A 25,287-nucleotide genomic window follows, 5' to 3' on the forward strand; every position below is an offset into this window, starting at 1 on the left:
ATTAAAAAAAAAAAAAACAGTAATAGTACTAAATAGTTAATACAATAAAGTTATCACATCAATAAACCGCAACCAACGTTATGAATGAAGATACATCACAGCAGGCATGGAATTAATCTGTCAATAAGCAATGTTCTGTGATTTGTGAAAACTTGTGCGTCACATTTTCAAAATACCCTCATTTTTTTATTACGGCCATTACTTATGTTGCCAGTTATGTTTAATGTAGGTTATTGCAAGGCGTAAAAACTTTTTTTTTATTATGATCTATGTACACAATGTTTCGCGACGTCACAACCACGCAACGTACCGTCGTCGCAGCGTCCTCTTTGCGTTGCCTTGTCAGCGTCGGTGACAAGATCAAACCTTTTGTAGATAACTGCAGCCGATAGTAACATGGATAGAAAATAGAGAATAGAAAAATGATACCCGAAATTTTGTTGTTCAGTGATAGTATTGGACATAAAATACAATCAAGGTCTACATAAAATTAAGGAATAGGTAAAAAATAAAAATAGCTACCATATGGATAGATAAAATAAGTTGGACTTGTGTCCAATATTAAGATTTAATAAAAAAAATTGTCAATGGTTTGACGTATTGGATTTGTTTAGGGAATTATGTTTTATCTGTTAAGGTTGCGACGTACCTGTTGCAATTTGTAGTGATTGATGATGTCTTGGTCGGCGGGGCAGCTCTGTGTGAACGCGTCCAGCTGGTACATGTGGTACATGTAACGCCAGAGAGCGCGGAAACTCGTCTGGAAAATAAAATTAATCATTTTTAGGTGCAGCATTAACATTTTTAGGTGCAGCATTAACATTTTTAGGTACTTTCAAAAGCTAACCGATGGTTTTTATTAGCACAAATATAATTTATTTGATTTAGAATCCATATAAACACTACTGTACACTTCAATACTAAGTAAAAGAACTATCAGTATTAAGAAAATAACAAGAATTCGCCTACAGAACGAAACACATCGTGAAGTACAAATCAACTCTGAAAATAACCGGACTCTAGGTTACGTCAAATTATCTATGATACTCGACACTTAGAATGTAAGACGACCTTAATTGTCAAAATTGATGAAGTCATTAAGCTCTAGGTAACTTGATGACACCAAGTTTAGAGTTATAAAAACAGTAAAACTAGTCGCACTGCTGCGTAAAACCGTCTTGTCCTCTTGAGAATATAGGTACGCTGACGGAATAATGGGCCATTTGCCAATTGGCGTCATAAGAAAAATTGACTATACTTTACATAGCCAATGCGCCACCACCCTTGGAAACTAAAATGTTACGTCCCTTGTGCCTGTAGTTACACTGGCTCACTCAACCTTCAAAACGGCACACAACAATACTAACTATTGTTTGGTGGTAGAATATCTGATAGGTGGTTGGTACCTACTCAGCCGGGCTCGTACAAAGTCCTACCACAAATTAAAGGTTACGTTAGTAAATCCATTAAGCTGCTCCAACGCGATTTCGTAATCACCAAGCGTAACCACATGTGTTTGAGAATTTCTTCCAAAACGGGCAAGCTTGCTTACGATTCTTTCCTTAACACCGATCAAGATTTGGATAAACAGAAAACTCGGAGCGGCTTCAATCAAATTCGCAAATTTCTATCAAGGTTCACGTATTTTATCCACTAGACATCATACCACAATGGAGATAGTAATGTACCTAATTGAAGGAATTACTTGATTACAACGTACAAAAACTTAAAACTTATTCATACGAGGTGACGAACAATATTAATTCTATTTGTTATATTTATACAAACTGAAAATTGGACCTGTTATTGCTTTCATCCCATTTACTTGTCATTGCTTTGGACTCACCATGCGAATCGGAACTCTTCAAATACAAATAATAATTAGTGTTTGCGGGCATTTGTCTTTGATAAATATGTAGTAAAGACGAACATGCCCAAAGGCCGTTCAGTTCGATTCTGTTAGAATTCACTTCGTATTCCACTCAACAACAAACCACAACCGGTGAGGTGAAAACTTAGATGATAGTCCAATTTATTATTTGTATCCTATAAATTGTATAATAATTATAAATCAATGTCACATTCGGACATTTCACACTCGTGTTATGCGGTGAGTTTCTTCAGAATAGCCCATTGATAATCAATTTTATGGCAGCCTTTTTTAAAGCAACAAAAATGTAATCCGTGGTTCTTACCGGTATTTCAAAATCGACGAAGTACTTGCCGGCGACGCGGATGTGCTGCAGGCGCGGCATCAGCTCGCAGTCGAAGCAGCACATCGTGTCTCCGGTTAAGAATCTGTCGATGAGGTCTTTGTTAAATTCCAACTAGAAAACGAATACGAAACTCGAGAACCGATACGACACAATTTCAAAGTTAGTATATTCAAATCAAAGATACGTGGAAACTCAAGATAAATCATTCATTATAAGATATACGTTGTATTTTTGTTATTGCAAGAACGATATGCACATTTCCTCAAAATTTTATTTTTATTTGTCACGTACATTTTTAAGTGGAGCTTCTTTCGGTATGATAAGAGTCAAATATCAAGGTCAAATTGGAGTGCTACCTCTACAGATTTCAAAACAAAACTGACAAAATTTTACTTTCACGTACGTGCTGAGTTGAGCGCACTCTTTTTTATACATATATATATTCATGCTCGAAGCAATATATCATACATTTATTATTATTTGTTCTACAAATATGTTTAATAAAGAACGCGAATCTCTCGCGAATGTTTGCAAGGAAAATCTGTGTAGTTTACCTGGTCCCCCTGCGCTCAAGCAGTGCATCGATGCGCTGAAGGTGCGCGCGCAGCGAAGCGGACTTCTGCTCGTCTTTGCGCACCAACACCAGTTTCAACTTCGAATACAGGTTCTCGATCAACGACGCCACCTCCTTGTCCTGATGTGAAATTATTTTTTTTCCATAAATTATTGGATTGAAATGTAAGTCTTCCGACATCGTATCCCAACTTATTACAAAAATTACCAGACCATAATTAATAAATATAATGCAGATAATATTCACGAAGACCAGAAGCCAAGCTCGAAATATATATAAATTAAGTAATGAAAACATAATAAGGCCATTATGTTGACTCATCTAAATTTAATGCATCGTCGATAATATTAACTTCTTGACCTATTACATAAATATAACACAATTCTAGTCTCGACGAGTTACATCTTTATAATGCAATCGAGAACTGGTTTGATGATAAAACACGTCCCAATAAACTAGTTCACAGCACTTAATGTTTGCAGAATGACGCCAAAAACGTTAATATGGTTATTAATTGGTGTCACCGTTGTAACAATAAAATTTGATGAATCTCTAGAATTATATGTCAAAGATAAATCGATTCATCTTTGAAGTTATATTGATATTTTAAAATTCATGAGTGGTATTTTTATTCTCTTAAATGACTAGACAGATTTGGTACATTTTAGTATTTATACTTATGGGGCCATCGGTTAGGTTCTTCTCGTGTTGATAAGTTATAAGGGATTTCTTCCAGAAAACCTATTATAAATCATATTCATTAAATATATTCATTGTGATTAGCCTGCCATTATGTGTAGCATTCATTTCTTATTTAATGTGATAATCTTAAAAAGAGATAATATTATTTAATTCTTATTATTTTTGTATGTATGTTTCCTGACCTGTACAAACAGATTGTGTCCACCGGGAACAGATTTCATAATATGCCGTTCGATCTTCTCATTTTCTAGTATAGCCAGACCGTTGTCAATGAGGATTGGCGGATGCGTGGCCTCGAAGTTGGTGCGGAAATCTGGTGGCGGTTTTTGCATGTCGACTGTTGTCACCTGTAGTATAATATTTATTTTTAAAAATATGGTAAAAGTTATATGGAAATTGAATCAACTTAACCTTTAAGAGTAGTAAATGCAGAAGCTACTGAAGCAAATGAGCAGCTTGTTGGTGAATGATGAATTCTACCCAAAAATATTATAAAAGTAATAATAAATAGGCATTCATTTACTTGATAACAAATTTTGCTTCTATCCGTAATATTTTTTTAAATTCTTTGTTAGTAGCTCAGATCACTTTAACGCAACAACACAAAACAGTACGTACTAGGCGGTAGAACAAATATCACTGATAAACTTTACATTAAAAATACGGCTCACTTTGTTAATTACATTTATAAGTTTCTTTACGATTTTATAAAATAAATACTTACTTTTAAACTTATAGTTTTGAGCTCTGCCAAGAGGTAAAGGTCCATGAAATACTCCTGACAGAAAAGACACGCTCCCTTCCGCCGGCCATCGATAGTGGATGCCTGCAAATAAAATAAAAACTGTTAATTATTTATCACGTAGCACCTCACTTTATAAGACTACATTTCAATCATTTTTTAGGTCAATGATCTTATATTCATCGGCAGTAGATCTATTAGATACATGATTGCGTGTATGGGTACGATTAGAGTAGACCATAGCTTACAATAAATCGTTCGGTTGCTTTAATGTAAACTCTTTAGAGTTTAGACCACCGCAAAGTTTTGTGCCATTAAATCAACGTCTTAACAATTAGGAAATAGTTGAATAGATTCCGACCCCAATATTGTTCGTATAGTTAAGTTATAATTTGGCAACATATTATATTTTCAAAAATTTGACAACATCAGTCAAATTATATACCTAATGACGCCATACAGACACATAACGCACGAATCTAAAGAGCGTTTACCAAAACAAGATGTACATAGAACATAGAAACAGTAAAATGATGGCGTAATGTATTCACTAAACAAGTAAACAGCATCCAGTCTAATAGAAGCTATTTCCAACGTCAAAGCGAACGTAAGATGCAGACCTTCATTGAATATTCATGACACCATTGTTTCGTGACACGATACCCCGTGACCGAATGTAACGACTTCACAAAGATTTAAGTCACATACATACATCAGCGATTTTCTTAAACACTGTACAGACTACACAAATTATACGTTTAGTGGTATTCGTGGATTGTCAAGCAGGATAAATAATAATCTAATTTAATCTATTTACATATTTTTTACATACATATCTATGTATATTAGTGTAAAATAGTAGTTTTCTCGCCAGTTCTTCCCAGCGGTATCTTTATTCCGAACAGGTGGTATTATTTTTAATTCAATATTGTAACATGACGATTCAAAATTACTTTGAGTTTACATGGAAAGCGAATGTACACTATACGAGGTTAAACAATTTCATAAAACTATTGGAACTTTATAGGGTTCATACATACATGTGTAACTGTAGCTGTTGAGTATGAATACAAAAATGAATAAAGATATTCTTAGGGCTGTCACTTGTACAGTTGGAAATCAAGACATGAAGAGGTATTTTAAAAACAGAACCAAGTATAGAAGATAATATATTTGGTATCGTCTTTAAAAAAATGTAGTTTCCTATGAAAGGAATTTTCAGTCGTAAGATTAAAAATAGTAAATTAGCGCACATATTTATTCTTAGCTTTTAAGCACTATCTTATGAAATTGGAACTAAAATCATACCCAGAAAACGCTATAATCGTAATAGTAAAACAGAACGATAGGTTACGTGAAATATCCGATAAAATAAAATCCGATGAACCAGTTATTAACTTTTACTTTATTAGAACATTGAACGATTATAGAAACGAGCTTTTCCTTCAGCAATTCAATAGAAAGTGATTCGATAATGGCGAATTGAAGAATTTATCTTTTACAATAGTATTTATTCTCGACTTCATTCGCGTTTATTTAGCAATCGAGGATTGTCGTCTTACCACGTTTTACAATCAAGTTTGTGGAAAGTACCGTAAAAAAGTGATCTGACAAAAATTCTCAATCCTGCATCTAAAAATATGCACTTTTAAATCATGTCTTCTAGAAAACGATGGAGTATCGCAGTGAATTATTACCTATTAGATAAAATGGCATATTAATAACGAGACGTAATTTTTATACTTATACAATAAATGACTTCATTCTTTAGAATAATTTTAAGTAATGGACTGTATACAAGTTATCCTGTGTAATACAAATTTGCCACTTGATTTATCGTTTAAGCAGTTTAGTGTAAAACGATCCAATTACTTTATATATTTATTACTCATCGGCTTTTTATATGCCCACACGTGCGATAATGTGAGGGCTCTTTGTAAGCTCTTCATGAGTCAGACTTGCCCGGATTCGAGGTCAAAGGGCTGAATATGCGTTGATTAGAACAACTTTCTAGTACACCCACAGACGTGTGAAATTAGAAATTGGCAATGTTTTCTTCATTAACTTTAATTCATTCTACAAAAATTAAAATTTAATATTATTTAGGATAGTTTATAATAATTTAAATTTTCGAAGCAGCTAGTTAGCTACTCCGAATATCGATAATCGATTCACCTCGATTGAACTTTATAACAATCGCTAAGTGGACAATCGAATAGCATTATATATACTAAACGGATATTAATGAATTAAAACACAGAAAGTTCCAAGCAAATTCCAATTCGATTTTTCCTTTAAAATTTCATATCGAAATTTAAAAATAATAACATGGTAACTATTTGTTTAAATACATTTCTTAAACTTCATTTTATTAAAAAAAAAAAGACATACGGGATTAGATAGCGATACCTTTGCGATAAAATAATTAAAAAAAAATGCGCATATATATATTTTTTTAAATAATTCATATACCAGACAGTTGAAACAATTTATAATTTACTGGAAATGTGTGTTTTCTCTATTCTTAACGTTATGGTCTAATGGTCACGATGCATAAACACATAAACAATACGCGTCTAAACGACATCTAAGTGGCTAAGTTGTAGGATATAATGCTGTAGTTTTACCAAGATGCTGATACGTTTTCTAGTTATTATGGGACGAGCATATATGTTTATATCAAACGTGGTCGTTGTCTTCATTTGCATGCTACGCTTCTTAGAACCTAGATAATCTAGTTCATTGCATACGAGATTTGATGAGATTTTTGAAAACAATTATGATGCGAAGGAATCATCATATCTAGTAGCAGTTATGGAATATATACCTGACAGGATAAAGATCTCCAATCAATTAAAAGCATGGACTCCATTCAATGGTGTATCAAAAAAACAAATTATGAAAAAAAAAAATATTGTGCTTCAGGGCAGAAGGCTGTAAGTGATATTTATTTATTTTTAAAAGTTTATAAAACCTATTACAAATCTTATATAAACTTACCTGTTGGATTTGAAATAGCTAAAACGATGATAAAAGTTCATACAGTGGAAAAAGTCAGGCCAGAAAAGGTTAGAAGGATTAACGTAACCTCTAGAAACTTCTAATAAACTGTAGTTAGTTACACATTATGGTGTTTTCACAACCAACGACTGGACAGAAAAGAAACTAGGTGAAGCAATGGCGCGTAACGCACAGACATAGAACATGACGTACCCGCGTGTATACTGTATTTACGATTAGAAACCGTAGACTATTCAATTGACAATGGTCACGGTTGAGCCATGAAAATCTGTTGAGCGTCCTTTCTCATATTTGCATGCCAGCTTAACGCCTGATTGAATTGTGATGTAATTTGTATTATAATCGGTCACATAATGACTGAATATATTATTTACCTGATGGCTCGTAGCCAAGATATTCAACACATACCAATTATTTCACAGGGAATGAATATTTTACGATGGCATTCGTGTAAAACTGTAACTTAACACACTTCCTCATTGGAAATGTATGCACAGTTTTCGAAATTCATTGGAAATAAATATTTTGACAATAAAATATCCTTGAACGCTCATTACATCAACGTTATATTTGGTACAAGCTACGATGTTATTCATGTATGTATTTTATCAGTTGTTTAGATAAATGCCAGTATTATTACTGGCATTTGCGACAAAGTTACATTCTTTTTTATTCTGAATCTTAAAAGGGCTTAAGTTTAATTTAGTACATGTGGTACATAACCACAATTAGTTTTATCCCTAAAAATTACTTTACGAAATTTGTTGTTAAAGTTTATATAATATTTATTACTCTTAAAAGTAACGTTCTGTGACTAAAATGGCAATTAAAATCAAATAATATCAATGAGTAATTGAGTCTTTCATATTCCAAGAAGTTTTTGAGATCCGAAAACAGAAAAATATTTTCGAATAGTATTGAGAAAATGTAATATAAGCCGCTCGCGTTGTTTGTAACAATAAACTAGTTGAACGTCGTGCCGTAAGAATACAAGGAAGTAACGGTGCGCGACGCGTCGCTGCTGAGACCGGCTGAAAACAAAATAAATTGCAACACCGAATAAGAGCGGCATCGAAACACGATAGGATAAGACAGCAAAGAACCAACCAGGCGTGGCAAAACAAACATTCAAGTCAACGACATTGTACACATTACCCGAACATATATGCACTTTCAGTTTCATGAAAATGAAAGCAGCCCATATACCACACATATGTTAAATGAGAATTTTTATCCATGCAGGAGGAAAAAGTGATTAATTCATCACAGAGCTTACTTCGTTTCATCTATAACGATCAGCCTCATAACTTATAGAATGTAAATACATTTACAAGACAGTAATCTTAAAAATATTTGTTCTTAAATACTTTTAATGTAGTATTTTCGTAAAGTTATTGACGTTAGTTTCACATTTTATCAAAAATATATTAATATTGTTCCTTCTTTTCTATTTAATATATATATGAAAATAATAACATATCAGGAAGATATAGAAGAGAGATTTTGCCAGCTTCTAAAAGTGCAATGACCCAAGTCGAGGAAAGCAATCAACACTTGACCACGGTCCAACCTTACAGACCGTGAAAGTGTGGTCTCTAATTACGCACAACCCGTCTTTCCTTTCCAGGTGCTTGAATATCTTTGAAATTTCATCTACAGATCATTATATCTTTACTTGTCTGTACTTTATCACACATTAAAGCAGAATAATAGAGAAAACGAATGATGTACATAAGTATTCCAAGTTAAAAAAAAACAGAATGTTTTTAAGTACATTTTGTATAAAATGATAAGTAACAATTTAACGGACGACATAAACCGAAAGTGCGATTACAACAAGCCGTTTGTGATATAATAACAAATGAAGATCTCGCATGTTTTAATAGAACACAACTGTCTGCGCGCGCGTTTAGTTTGATAAATGGACTTGTTCAGTTTTACTCGACGCTCCTGAAAGAAATATCGCGTGACGATTCGTTTCGGTCAAAGTGAAATTTGATATCGTCCGCATTGCTGCGAACACTTCCTCGCGTTTCGGACACGTCGATAGATTTACGATTGCTAGTCACTCTCGCTACTGCAGTTGTGTCTAAAGTTAGATCACCTGATAACTATTGTTACATGCATCGGATGTGAGCGATGATAATGGGAACTGGTTGCTGATTTACATTTTTTCTTTGACAAACCGAACTGTTCAAGATAATATTATGTAGGGAATAAAGGCATGTTGTAGGGTAAACGCACCGGAAGTCAAAAGGCGTGGACAATTGCATAATCAGATCATATCCGGTGTTCGCTTTTTGTTGCTTTAGGGCTTGACTGAACATATACTTAAACATGTTAATGGAAATTAAATATTATCTTTTCATAATACTACTGTATAAAAAAATCGCATTAAGTATTAGCTACATAAAAAAAGTAATTTGTCTATAATTTTAGTTCCACGGTTGTATTTGTAGCAGCTGAAGGAGTTGACCTTATGTTTACTTTATTATTCAAGCCAGCTTATAAAATTTTGATGATCTCAGCTTAAAGTATAGTCATGCGTGTAATGACAATGACATCACGACCTTGCCTCACGATGCTTACGTACATGGAATAGCTAAAGGAAATTCTTGACATGAAATACTAAAGTGGTGACTTTGTTCGCAATTATCCTGGACGTGACAGCAAAGGAAATAAATGACATCGTTACAGAATATGAATGGGTGATAACTGACGGTAATTAAAATAGTCGTGAAGTTATTTCAAAGGTTACAATAGCTAAAGACAAGTTTGGCAATATAGAAAGGATTTTACACTTGACCTTATAAATTGTGAAAGACGCGAAACCGGGTCAGAAACGTGAACAGCTTGTTCATATTGACAATTTGCATGTTCCATTAAACAATAGTAGCACACAGAACATTTTGTGTGTAGCCGTGGTTGTATTAATTGATTATCTTGTTTGCGCTTTGGGTTACTTTGAAGACAAATCAATTTAAAATTGATAAGTGATATGATTTCTCATGATAATAGGAAATATTGTAATAGTATTGACTGTTCGCAGATAACATAGAAAACATTTTTTAAAAATTCAGTTATTCAAACAGAAAAACTTTGGTATAAAATTACAGAACGATAAGATTATTATATAAGACACATTGGACATTACAAATGCCAATTAAAAGTAATAAAATTTAGGTTAATAAGGTTGGATAATAAAATTGAAACTGACATCACTCTTTGACGACGTATAACCTTTTGTCTCGAGTGGAAGAAAATTATTATTCAAAATTAAGAAAACAATGGCCCTTTTTTGCAGTCGCTTTTGACGGACATGCGCATATATTTTTTTTATGTAAATACCTGTTGAATTCATTATATATAATTACTAGCGTAACATTTAAACGGGCTAGTTTTCGTAACAACGACATCTCTTTGAATGCAATTGACCTAATGAATGCACATCAGCTGCCTGTAAGGAAATACCAGTGGAATTTAAACTTACTTGTACTTGACTAGAGGAAAGGCTTTGGATTCATTCGATTTTTTTTTAAATTTACTGTGTTCGTTACAATTTTCAAAAATATTTTCTTCTACTTCTGCTGCTATTAGGGTGTGGAGATCAAATCATGGGACTGAACTTTAAACCAATTTCATCCAAACGATTGAGCTGATATTTTGGACACGATTTTGGAGTTGGTGAAATATAGCTACTATACCAAATTCAATTGATATTATAACATGGATCGTATAAATGCTTGGCTTTAAAATTATGTTCATGTTAACGGATAATTAAAGTCTACAGATTACGTAATTTATTATTGGTAACGGAGAGATGAATTTATATACATATATAGTATAATTAGGTAGCCAGCGATACGTAATGAACACATCTATGATGAAATTTAAATTAAATACATATGATCAATATTGTGTACACACTTACAGGGTACCTCAAAATGTTATTCAGCTCTTTACGATAATAATCATTTTGAGTCAATTAAATATGGCAGAATTTCATCTGTCTCGTGCATCTTTATTCGCAATATTTATGATTTACCCGTTCCAGATGGAATTTTAAATACATATTTAAACTACATATGCAACCTTATAGGCGCGATATATTTATCTAATCCCAAAAGGAATATCACCATGTCTTATTTTACTGTGCTAAAAATAACACTGATGAGAACTGACTGACGACTGACAAATATTTTTTCAATGCGTGTCTATATTGCAAAAGGAATGTTGCCTCCAAATCTTCAGCCTATTTATTATAGTGACCTGTACATAGTTTGTGAGAACATCTTAACATGTACTTATGTGTGTCTAAACTCACACTATGATCGAACCATCTCACCCTGAACATGCAATATCGCTAATGGACACACATTTATTGATAAATAATTATCGTTCAATATGTCTAACATAATACTAATTGCTTATACAAATAATTTCTTGAACATTATTAGATTATTTTCAAGATAGTGGTAATTAGAAATCGTTTACATATTTTACCATTTATTTTCAAAACCATATATTAATTTGTATGTCAATGTATTCTATTATGATACTATCCTTAAAACGTCCTTAAAAGCTATGACGGAAAAACCAAACAACGATGTTTCTAGCCTTTTTAAGCACTTTGGTGATAATATTGCAGAAGAATTGCCCAAATAATCAACTCAATAAGCCTTTTTGGCAATCGAGTTAAGTGTTTAATTAATTAGAGATCTATCCATAAAAGTCACGTTTATTATCAAGGCAGTGATGATCATTAGATTTTGAATGACAAAAATATCTAGATAAAAATATCTGTTTAATTATTTCAGTAATATTTATTCAGCACAAAGATACCAGACCCCGGAGCAGATCAGAGGAAAAATCGGATAAAATGAGACACTGCTCACGATAAATAAATGCGAGCTAAAATGGCTCATAACAGAAGTGAATTTTAAATTCAGTAAAATAATAGACGGCTTGCGAATTACCTACGTATTTAAAGTATTCAATATATTATTTCGACAAGGTAATAATGGAATACACTTTCGAACGTAAATTTTATCCCATAATTTGAAACAATTGTTCTCTTAAAGCGTTTAATTGTTTGTTGGAACCGTATCCAATTTACCTACTTTCCCTGTAGCAAACTTTTTCTATTATTTGTTTAGCATTTATTGTAATTGCAGCTATTTCACGAATATTTTACACTTTAGCGATTAATTTTGATAAGGCTTATATATTAACCTCCTTCCCGCACTATCGTTTGGTCATAAAAGTGAACATATAATCGAGCTGATACGATAATTGTGCCATAGATAATTTTACAACAAACACAATAGATCTTATGCTTTTTTACGGCTCATAATAGTAACGTATAGTATGAATGTGTCTCTTACGAGTTCCCTGTTCAACCGTTTATCGGAAGTTGCTGTCCTCGACCGCAGCGTATGACGTCATTTAAGTCATCATTTTATATTTATATTCAGTGTTACCAACGATGATACTTGTTTTACTCAATTATTTTGCAGAATTGATATCGTTTAACTGTATATTTAAAAAATCTCCCGCACGTTCACGTTCAGGGGGAACGTGCCTTCTATGAGGATTCCATCGTGTCATTAATATGTTTAGTTGGGTATCTTCGCGGGTTTGACTATCGTGCTTCCAAGTGACGTCATCGGTCAATATAGCACAGATGATAATCGTTAACTCTATGTAATAAAACTATTTAAATCCGATATATGTATCTCTTGAATCTCCAATAGTGCCAAGGTCAGCGTTAATTCTATATTAATAATCTAATGTCTGATTTTATCACTATAGCTTTGGGTTTTGTCAGGAAATTTCTTCTTCGAAAACGACATACAGCTATCTCCTAACTTCTAATAAAATTTTTATTAAAGCAGGAAGGGTCGCTTCCAAAATTTAGTTAACAACAATAGTTGTACCAACAATTGACGTTGACTTATTTTACTCATTTTAATTTATCCTTCATCTCTGATTTCGCAATGACGTAACAAAGCTGCTTCTTCTGTCACAAACTATTAGTCACGTCCACATGTTTAACACTTAGGATACTTTATTGTGATAATTTTAGCGTCCTTGTCACGTAATATATACAAACATGCGGTCTCGTGGTCGTTTGAATGTACTTTATTATATTTAATACTTTTTAAACATATATTTGTCATTATCTTTATCAAAAATTATAAAACAAAAATCAACACTTGGGCGGTCGTTATTACAATTAACTTAAAGCTATATCACAAAAATGTTTCAGCATCATTCGATCAACGTATAATAAACAATACGATAATTTTAAAAAAGCAAAGTCACACGCATACGCTTCGAAGAATCCTTTGTAAAATGACACATTGATTATTTATTGAAGTATTATATTTAGATTTAGTTCCAGGTGGCGATACGGTCGCTTAAGACCATATATAATTAGTTATAAGAAGTGTTTCGTGACATATAATCGCTCAGACATTTAACTTATTAGCAGAATGCCTTAAGCGTGACTTTTGGTCACTTAATATTTTGCAAAGAACGATTGTGATAATCATCAAAATTCTATCAGAAAAGATTCTTCGGACGTGATTAATTCAACAAATAAGTAAAATGTTTTATATTGTTCTTATTAACATTTTATAAAAATCAATTGTAACTTAAGTATTCATTAATGAATACTTAGGTAACAATACGAACTTGAATCGCCGGACATATTAAAGTGGCTTCGTATCGTGTTAGTCTTCATGTGAACCAAGTGTACAATGAGATTACATAATCACTTGTTCCATTGACTTGAGGTTGCGCAGCGCGTTACTTACGATTCTAGAAATAGCTGTAAGCAGCTATAATGAGAACTATAACAATATCTCCGTGAATCAAAGAAAAACATGATTCTATGATATAGATTCTATTCATAAGACTAACATTTCAATCAATTTATTTATGAAGTAAAGTAATGACTTCATTACTTAATTGATTATGGTTATGCACGTATACTATTTATAGCAATATCAAGGTTTTCATATTTTTAATTTATTGAATATACAGCAGTTAACGACTTAAAATAATTAGTCAGACTTAAATAAAGATGCTCTCGTTCGAAAGAAGGTGTGTTCGTGGATAACAAATAGATCAACAAAGAATAATCCTATAACATTCCGAATCAGTATTCGGATTGTTATCCTTAAAATGTAAACAGTTTTACGTTTTAAGGATAACAATAAAAAATAAACGATAGGTTACGTTCTTATAATTAAAAAAGAAGAAACTTTATAACAATGAATAATTCGGTCTAATGTTAAATAAGCAATAGATCAATAAATAAAAAATAAAAGCTTAGCAATACTAAAAACATTGCAGTTTAGTTGTAAAATTACAGCAAAAGAACCACCAACCACCTGATCGAACAAATCATAATTATAAAGTATGATATGTAAAAAACATCGTGAAGATATATTTATATGTGACAGAACAAGGTGACATATATGACAAAGAATTTACAATAATATCTCTATTAAGAAACATAAATTAAACAAACTACCATTTAGCTATCACATTCATTAAAACCGATTCATAACAATTAAAAGGGGCAATGCCCGAGTACTAGCAACGGTAGATAAAACGTAAGTTTCTATTACAAATAAACCGTAACGAGCAATCGCAGCCACAATTTAGAAAATAGGCGACGATTTGCGGTTGAAAAAAAAAAAGCAGTTGAAGCGTATTTGCGACTGACAGTAACCGTGATAGGAGATAACTTACCAGAGACACTTGCAACATCGAGACGCTTGAAAAAGGTAAAGTAAAATGTAATGATTGACAAATACTTGCTAAACCCGTGTCATATGTAACGTGTTTATATGCAATAGGCGAGTATATACTGGATATCTTTAATATTACTCGTATTTTACTATCCGGTGACCATCTGATTGGGTACACCCGTCTCATCAATTATTCTACCGCTAAACATCAATTAAATACAAATTTATACATAAAGGACACATATGTATATATTGTTTGGCAAAAATCTACCAAATGTTTGATATCACGTCTAAGAAAAACCAGCGAAAGACTACCAACGTTAAAAATTTAGTATAATATCAAAAAAATTATCGGTCATACATTTAATTATCAAATGTACATTGAACAGCTTTGGTCAATACTTTTATTTCCTTAAATTTACTTCTTAGTGAAGTCAATGCTCGGTATCTCAAACCATATATGGTTTATTAGATTGATGGTGTAAGTTGTTTACACTTCTTGTAGCGCCTGCGTTTATGGGCGGATGTGAGCACCTAGCATCAGCTGGCTCATTAGCTTGTCAGCCTCCTAATACCCATATATTTTAAAAACTACCATTAACAGCTTCGTTAGCTTTAATTCGAATACGAGTTAAATGTTATAAAAGTTACATTTAATAATGACATTAAAAGTCCTTAACAAAGACCAGTAGCAAAGACATTGAAATTTTGTTTTTTATTTATAATAGGCACATGGATAAAAAGAGCCACCTGATGGAAAATTGTGACTGCTGTCCATATAATTATGATACTTAATTTGTAACGAAAAACTTGTTGGTCGTGTAGCTAACTTATAGGGGTGCAAATTTTAACTTCTTGGATTTAAATCCCGGGTCGAGTCAATACTAGAAAAACTAATAGACCTCTTCTGACCGAGAAACGAATATCTTGTATTGACAAGCTATTAGATTTCGGTCAAAAGTTTCTCAGCAACCTCCATTATTTAAGAATTTGGCAGTAATATCTTCCGGTGTTTTGGCATGTAATGGCAATTTTTCTGCACCTGATCTATTTCCAGTCCTGTCTGAATTTTGAACTACAATTTTTTTTTCTCTTCTTATCTTGATGACGCGAATTCAACACACATTTGTACCTACCAGATTTTCTACTGTTACCACTGTTATTACTACAGAACCACGTGGCAATTTATTAATTATTATTTATCGCAGCGTTATCCAACTTTTTTACTGCGGGAGACTTCATTTGTTATATGCAATGATGCATTTTTAGTAGGTAATAGTCTATTATAATGTTTCTGCAGTATCTGTTTTAGTAGGTTACGCTTTTATCGAAGTATATATTATTATTATTATTATTATTTTACTACAAAAAAAATACACCGTCTTTTTTTAACTATAATAGAGAACTTTATTTGAGGTCAAAAACATCTCATCATCATGGAGAATAAGATTTTATTTTTATTGTACATGTCTACCTCATTTTTCTCAGCTAAGTTATTTTTCTTTCTTTGACATTTTGTTATATATTTAAAAAATAATAATGTTAATAATGTAATAATTGAACAAAAATACGATTACTATAATAATATATAATAAAATGTAATATTCGTTATCAATAACCGATTGTTAACATTGATAAAGAGTTATTGAAAAGTTTTACAATATCCACTATCTGCATTGCCGTCTGAATTCTCGAATGAATCGTTCAGAATAATATCATTATGACGTATAATTATTTAACAGATTACTTGCAATTATACTATAATTAAAATTGATATTAAAAAAAATAAAAATGACTTTACTTTGCTCTTGAAAGTATTCTTTCAAAGTCGAGTAGTGGTTACGTGCAGCTTGCGGCTTCCTATTGTTTTAAACTGCGACGCAAAAAGAGACGGTTTATACGTGCGTCTAACTGTGACATCGTAGCTCCTAACCGAAAGAACCGATTTTGTTTCAGATTTTTTTTTGTTTGATGGCGACTTCGCGGAGTTTTCTTACCTACGATAAGAGCAAATCTGTTCGCTGTTTGAAGACCATCAGCTCTTTTGTTGTTGTATTAATATGAGTAACTTCCACTGGTATAATAAATGTGTACTGTCTGTGTAATAACAAAGCACGGTAACCAACTCCTTACTAACTTACAACAGAGGCCTTTTGTAAATCATAAACTTGTTTATGCCCTATAAATGCCAGTATCTTTTGAAATTTTAGAGATTTCTTAATGACTCTCATCGTGACCTTTAATTCTGTATGAATCGAAGATTTATCTGAGACAAAGTTATTTCCGTAATCCGTCACATTGTATTAAAACTCAGTGATGTTTTCTACCCGCGACCTCGGGTTTAGATCCACGTGTACTAGACTTGCTCGGCTTTATATGAATGTAATATTATCCTGTTATACATATAACATCGGGTGGAAGCAATGCTTATTCAATTTCATATTAGTTATTCTATGTAGTTTATATTATTCCTATAGTATGACCATATTCCACCCTACTAGTGTTCCTGGTCATCATCATCGCATATATATGCGTACTATAAACATATTTTATAGCAAATGAATAATCATTTAAACACCAACTTGCCACTATGCGCATATTTCATAGCGATCTTGAACAATTTTAAGCGATTGCAACATTCTTTGAAACTATAAGATAATTAGAACAAAGAAGTTTGTTAACAGAGTTTGGAAACAGAACGTACTTAGTCAAACGCGCAAACAGTGTAATCTAATCGACGGAAACGTTATCTGCTTTGTCTTTGGTAACGACCAATAGCTAAAAATATTTCTATGAAAAAATCGACTAACTTTTAATGCATTATAATAATTGTGTTTAAAAATTTGCTTAAATATTCTCGACATACTTTGACTAGTAATGCAAGATAAAATATTAACATTACATAATAGAACTCATAATAATTTATGATATGCTTAAAGATAATTATGATGGCCTAGTCGATAGAACACGTGGATTTTAATCGAAGGTCACGGGTTCACAGACGAACAAACTCCGATGAGTTTCGATGTGCTTAACTTGTGTTTATAATGTATCTCCTCGGCCTCGAAGGAAACCATAATTAAATTCTGCCACATTGCCCGTCCTGGAGCAATTTAGTAGAATAAACTTCACGCCTTTTCTTCAAGGGACCGAGGTGTTTATTCAAAAGGAAGATATTTTAGTTCAAAACATCTTCAAGTGTGGGTACTATTTATATAAGACAAGAACCCAACTGACAACAGAATAAACGAGTAAGTACGAAACAGAATACGCAATAAGCAATTGCTCGAACGACTTTCGATACAAATTTCTTTTCTAATATCGACCGGTAAGTCGTACTAACCAAACCGGAGTACGTCTGGTCGGCGAATCCGGTTTCCCGGTGACTCACTCGACCTCATGACGACCTCTCAATACCACCGAATGTCCTCTCAATACGGAGTTATGAAATTTCGAATCCGCGGTTTAACGTTACATAGTGAGTGCCAAAAGGTTAGATTTTCAATTGGATAACAAATGCTGTTGCAATTTAAGTGAGCTTGCATAAACTGTAGAAATGGCACTGAAGTGGAAGGCGGAGCTTACGTCAGTTTTGCTTTTACTTCTTAACATTTTTACTTTTTGCTATAAGATGATCATTTGTAAGAACGAAAATGTAATCAATGAAGAAGTAATGATAAATATAAAAGATAACTTATTAATAATCAAATAATGACGCATTCGATTATTCTCTAATAATTCATTTGGACTGTATTCTTATTTTCTACCTATCTATGGTACCAAAATAATATCATTCACCTCTAAAAATAAATTCTCTCGATAAATACTAATAAAATGTAGGTACGACAATTTGCGATGTTGACACACAAACATGAGGAAGATTTGCGTATAATTTTAAAGCAATCCAACTTCGTCCGTAAACTAAAGACCAATTTATACATTGTCAGCTGAAATGCGTTATCAACTATAGGATCATGTGCATGTCGTGCAACTGGCTCACTCCTCATTAGAACCATGAAACAGCAATACAGAGTATTGATGTGTTCTTGTAGAATAATTTGTGAAATTAGAATAATATCACTATGTTAATAACTGCAAATTTTAGAATTGCAAACTTGTCATTCTTTCAAGTATTCAAAAAATGGCTGTAATGGCTTCAAACACACATATTGGGTGTAGATAAGCTTTGAAAACGGCGTACAGGTTTTACTGTATTATCTGTTAAGTCATGCGTGATGCGTCACATTAACAATAGTTTGAGTTTTAGACTCCATATTTGTAATGTTTTTTTTTTCGTTAAAATGTATCGTGATAATATCCTTATTAAAAAAACGATTAAGCTACACAAAGAGCATTCATTCCAAATTTCAAATTATAAACTGTCAATTATTCTGCTAAATAATTTTTAGTTAAGTGAGATACAATGTTATGTGATAAGCAATGAAAATTGACCTTCAAATTTATTATTTTTTTTTTTATTCTAATTTACTAATATAGGCATTGGAATTAGCTTAGTCTCAGTCTTCATATAACAATTAGTTAGTTTTAAGTATTAACGACACAGAAAAAACAAAATTCTTATATTTTGTAGAAAAGTATTCGCTTTTGTTGCTTCACTACAATTTTATGTGCGTTTCATCTGCCTGTTTCTGTTTTAAATTCTGGGATTAACATGTTTAATATAATAAAAATTGTATTTACTTTCTGGAAACGAATAGGTACTAATTCAAAGTGGCCCGTAAAAGTTTACCTAGATAAAGGATGTTTTTATTTGATTTCCATTGAGTAAGAGAGTATATTTAAATATAATTTGTATTTTTTGTAATATAAATAGTTACATTAAGTTTCATTATGTGACCATGTGTAGAGTATAACCTATACTCTTATTACTAAGTGTTGCCCGTGGAGATAATAATGAGTTTGATTTAATAAATATATATATTAAGCGGGTATCATTAATGATGATTTAATGATTTCCTTAAACTATGTTAGTCGTGTCAAGAACGAACATGACATCAACGAACATTTATTTTCGTTTTTTCACACATCTCATATCTAAATGCGCAAATAATACAACATTGCTCCACGTAGAAATAATAAATTAATCACGTGCCTTATTTCATCGCTTAAAAATGTAAAAGTAATTGACTTTCAATTTTGATATGAACGAATGATAATTGAACTTGTATAAACTAATAACAAATGAATACTCCTTGCTAAAAGGGGCGGAGCTGCTTCAGCACGCGATAGCTAGTAGATATAATAAAGACATGAATTATGTAACTGAGGAAAGGTGTTGCCCGATGAATTAATCAAAATTGCTTATGCTTTAAATTGATAAAAAAATAATACCAACGATATTTCGACGTGAATTATTAAAAACACGATGCATTTTATTAATATATTTCTTATCTATGGATAATCTAAAGCCAAGCCAATGTGAAGGCGGTTCTGAGGGAAGTATATTTTTTATGGTGGTTGAATTTAGATATGGCGGTGACACGTAACGAGCAACAGCTGCTTCGAGCCATGTGCAGGAACCGGTAACCCTCGGAACATGATTCAATATACTTTTAACTGAACGTTGAATTATTATCATTATTGAAATCGAAAACTATTAATAACTGTTAAGTTACTCAAATTATAACGTTATCGACTTTTAGAAAAGTAATACAAAAACTGTAATAAAATTAATTGATGAAACCTAATTATATTTTCATAAGTCAATTAAAACTATATCACTGTTAATAAAACATATATAACATTAATGTTTCTTGTCACATTTCGTTTTTATTTTTGCACGAAATCGTTTGAACATATTTATGGCATAATTGAATCACATTAATTTTTATTTCATTTAAAATTTCATAGTAAAATGTAAGATATAATTTTCTATGTTAATTTACGTATATTTTAGTCGTACTTTTGTAAATAATTAATATTTGAAAAATCGCGATTTCAAAATAGACCTTTATGCGCCGTACTCTGAAATGAAATTTAAATTTCGAAAAGAAACAAACATAATTTCTTTGTACGTTTTTATATAGATTAAACAATTAAGATGCACATCCTAACTAAACATTCTTCACGAACAGCTGGTATCCTTTTATGAGATAATCGCTGTCTAACGGCATTATAGAATTAACATACCTTTCGCTCCGTCAACTAGAAAATTACACATTGGAAACTTTGAATGAGATAAGCTCGAATTAATTATTGAAAATGTTTTATAAAATCTTATAATTACGCAATACAAACTGCTAATTAAAGATGCTATCCTTTTCTATACCACACGTGAGAAAGAGATAGAAACTTCTTAACATTATACTGTAATATCATACTTATGAGTAAAAATTAAAAGCAATGTATAGTGTTTTACATAAATAAATATAATATTATTTAATACCTAATATAATATTAGATCATGTTCGCTATGATAATTGCCTTTTAAGTATTTAGGCAACATTTTATTTTCCAAATAAAAATAAACACATTGCATTATTAATATTAGTTACGCAAAGATTTGTGAAATACTGACCTAACAAACCGAAACAATTATATCATCACTAAAAAATAACTTAATGAATTCGCACAATCTTGTGAATCGTTGCGAAAAAATTGAAAGACTACATTTTATTTATTAGTCAATACTTCTGTAACTGGTGAAGCAAAGACTCTACGGCATAGAGCCTTGTTTGATGACATTAAAACCCTTTTTATATTTAATACAAAATTTATATAATCTGTTAAAATAATATGCACTAAAAAGTTTAACTTAACAAAAGTAAGACCCAAATAAATAAAAGGTGTTTTAATATTTAAATATAATTTACAAAACGATAAAATGTTGAAGTAAACGCTACGATAAACTAGTCTGAATATAAAATGAACGAGAATAAGAACACCGTAACAATAAAAAATATATATATTTAAATATTAAATAATAATGTAATAGAAAATGGTTACATCGTTGTGACATTTCGAAATTTATAGTATCGTCTCGCAAATAGCTAATAATTCGTCGCGTTTTTAATAATCAATGACCATAAACATTGATTCGATACAACACAGTACAAATAATTACAATACTCTCACTTTAGCTTGAATATAGAATGAAAAATAGGAACAATAGGTTGCCTATTATATAGCAAGATAATATTATATTGAAAAGGTAATTGTTTGCTTTCGATAATACACCGTCGACATTCTAACTGCAGTATTGCCAGTACAAAAAATGCTTTAAATTGCAACGAGTGAGTTATTACGTAATAGAACTAAAGACTGTAAGCTCAAAAGAACCAATCAAATTTACGGATTTTATTTAATAATTTATTACATTAGTTAATACATAGTCACTGAAGAATTTATAGTATTTGTTGTTTAAGATTTATTATGAGCCTTAGTTAAGCAACATAAGATCCGTTAATTGCAAATTTATTTATCAATTATGAAAACCTTGCGGCATCACCAAAATCGAACGAAATTGAGACAGACACGTTACATTGATTACGTCAGTATCGTCTCACTCAAACGTTGCACTAAAAATCTACTTCTAGCGTTTATAAAAATGTCTCAGTAACATCTAAGTATATATAAAATACGAAGACCAAACGGTTCAGTACCTTTCTCTTTTCGGTTGGTCAACCGATTTATTTTTTTATTAAGTATTAATGATCCATACTATTATTATTAAGGCGAAAGTTACTGTCAGTCTGTCTGACTGGTCCGTTACTCTTTCACGGTCAAAGCACTAAACCAAATTTCATAAAATTTTCAGCTATGAAGCAACCTTAACACCAAGGATGGACATAGACTACTTTTTACCCTTAACAGGTGACGACTAACCCCTAAAACGAGAACGAAGTCGCGGTCGACAACTAGTAAAAAATAAACATTGGAAATCAAAGTTTTCCCAAAATTTTCAATAATGATTATTATTGTTTGAATTTCGACGACCAAGAATAATGAATGTTTTTTAGTTTATACAAACAAAGTAAATTTATAACAAACATTTGAGAAAAGAAACGAAGCTATATGTATCCAAAGTATTGTTAAGTCAGATTATGACGCGACTGCTACCGTTAAGGTATTTAGACAAAAAGGTCAAATACATAACCCAGATCTTTCCTGGCATATTAAGCACTAAGCAACAAGAACACGTTCTAAAGTCTCACTATTTTTGAACAAATCCACGAACGATAAATATAAATTCAATATTTCTGAATTACGTATGTAATATGTCACGGCTGAAGAATTAAAAATTAGAATCGATAAAATATTAACTATCTATTGTAAATTGATTTAAAGCTGTATTAATGCATGTAATAAAACGACTTGCCGATATATTACTATAAGCTATTTTGCTTAATAATAAGTTTTATTCATATTTAATGTTTTTTTTTTTTTATTTGAAAATTTTGGACCTTCGTGTAATAGTGCATTCCGTTGTTAAATTGATTTATTATATAACATAAGTAATAATCTATGGAAGGATACGATCATTAAAAGGTACCTAATTAATGCCGGTATCTTATTATTTTCTAATACTCAGATTTTTCCTCCATCTGGGGTTGCCTTTAGGGTGATGGGGTAAGGCACGAAACTGCGACTTTTAAATCTCTTTACGGCCCATATACTACTGAGCTATTGAATTCATTAGGAGTCCGTAAAATATAAAAATAAATAGCATGTACTAGTTTATTTAATTTATATATATTTTTACTTTTCCAGTATATTGTACCTTAGTCAGATGTTTGTCAAAATAATGATTATGATACTTAATGATCGCGCTGAATTTAAGGATAATAATGTAACCGTTCAACACACACACATTGAGAAATGTGAATTCCATTTTATATGCTCGTTAAGCTTTGCACTTAAAGCTTTTATAGCATTTGAAGTCCGTATGTACCTTAGAAAAGAGTATTTATTTCACTTAATAGCTTAAGTCATTTCAGAGAAAAACTAACTTCAGCGATAAACATATATTATACTACATAGAGATTCCTCCTTTGATTCTTGGTATTAAAACTTAAGTTATTGGTACTAAAATATTTCAATAAAAATATATTATTTTCTTATTCAATATAATTCCTAGTGTTTGTAATGTTGCCAGTATAAAATACTCAATTACAAAAATAAATATATCTTACAAACACTTTAGTGACATATGATAACTGAATACAAAGTAAATTGATATTATATCTATTACAATCTGTGATAATCACGTATTAATTGATAAATTTTAAAATGTATGTTTATAGATTTGATTTTAAAGAAAGTCCATAATAATAATATAATTTGTTAGCCTTGATCGTATATTTAAATTACTCTAATTATACATGAATGAGATTATGCTTGGACATGCTAATTGTTAGTGTCACTCAGTGCCCAGATGCACGTTCTGTCGCGTGCAATGTCACTTTCCCCTGGCTTCGACACCAGCGCAGGATTTCTGTTTCGAAGGCGCGCATGCGCTCTCTCGCTTGGAATGCTCATCTGCTCATCTGGAGATGCATTAATTACACCGGGAATTTTCTATTGCTATTTATGTAATTTAAATGCGATGGAGTAATTTATTTTTATGTAGATATTTTAAATTTAGAATTAAAATTAATTGGTATTACTTAGTCGCTTGTTATTTAATTATCACGCAATAATCGCTGTGGACGGTTGCGTTCAAAATAAACATTTGTTAAGTGAGATTAACTCCATCTATATATCAATTGCTACCGTGTGCTCACTGTGTGTATAATGCCAATTATAGTTATATAATTCAGTCAGCGCCTCTTTAGTAACAACTTATTTATCTATTAAACAAATTAATTTTCCTAGTTTACTTTATTGCTTGCATTAATATTGTACGTTTACTTTCTTAAGAACAGCAACTAAATTATCGTGAAAATAAAATATGCAGAAATATTACATAAAAATATGAACGTGGCTTATTTAATCGAGAACATTTCTTTAGAAATTAAATTATTGGTACTGAACATAAAATATACTGAAAAATAAACAGGCAGGATATTTCGTGAAGTTTTCAAAGTTTAATTTCTGGTTTCGATGCGAAACGTATGTTCACTGTAAACTTTACAGAAGTTATAAAACGCTGAACACTGACATACGCAAATGCCATTATCCTAATTTGACCGAAAAGAGTTGAGGTGCAGGACGAACAGATTAACGTGCTTCCCAAGCCACGGGAGGGTAAACATTATTCCTTTAAAAAACTATGGACTATATACCTCGGGAACTAAAGGCTAAAGCTAGCCG

General features: G+C 31.6%; 1 protein-coding gene across 2 annotated transcripts in view; it reads right to left on the minus strand.

Annotated features, from left to right (window-relative positions):
• The window catches only part of LOC113400220 (chloride intracellular channel Clic), a 30,261-nt gene that overhangs the window by 1,828 nt on the left and 3,146 nt on the right, over window positions 1-25,287 (minus strand). The window contains exons 2-7 of one of the 2 annotated variants that reach the window (XM_026639709.2): window positions 4,217-4,318; window positions 3,675-3,839; window positions 2,771-2,910; window positions 2,196-2,298; window positions 650-760; window positions 311-379 (exon numbers count right to left, since the gene is read on the minus strand). In XM_026639709.2, coding sequence (XP_026495494.1) covers window positions 311-379; window positions 650-760; window positions 2,196-2,298; window positions 2,771-2,910; window positions 3,675-3,839; window positions 4,217-4,318 — 690 coding nt within the window. The remainder of the gene's footprint in view (window positions 1-310; window positions 380-649; window positions 761-2,195; window positions 2,299-2,770; window positions 2,911-3,674; window positions 3,840-4,216; window positions 4,319-25,287) is intronic. The other variant, XM_026639710.2, reaches the window with a different exon arrangement.

The sequence above is a fragment of the Vanessa tameamea genome, chromosome 17, assembly GCF_037043105.1.
Source record: "Vanessa tameamea isolate UH-Manoa-2023 chromosome 17, ilVanTame1 primary haplotype, whole genome shotgun sequence".
NCBI classification, from domain to species: Eukaryota; Metazoa; Arthropoda; class Insecta; order Lepidoptera; family Nymphalidae; genus Vanessa; species Vanessa tameamea.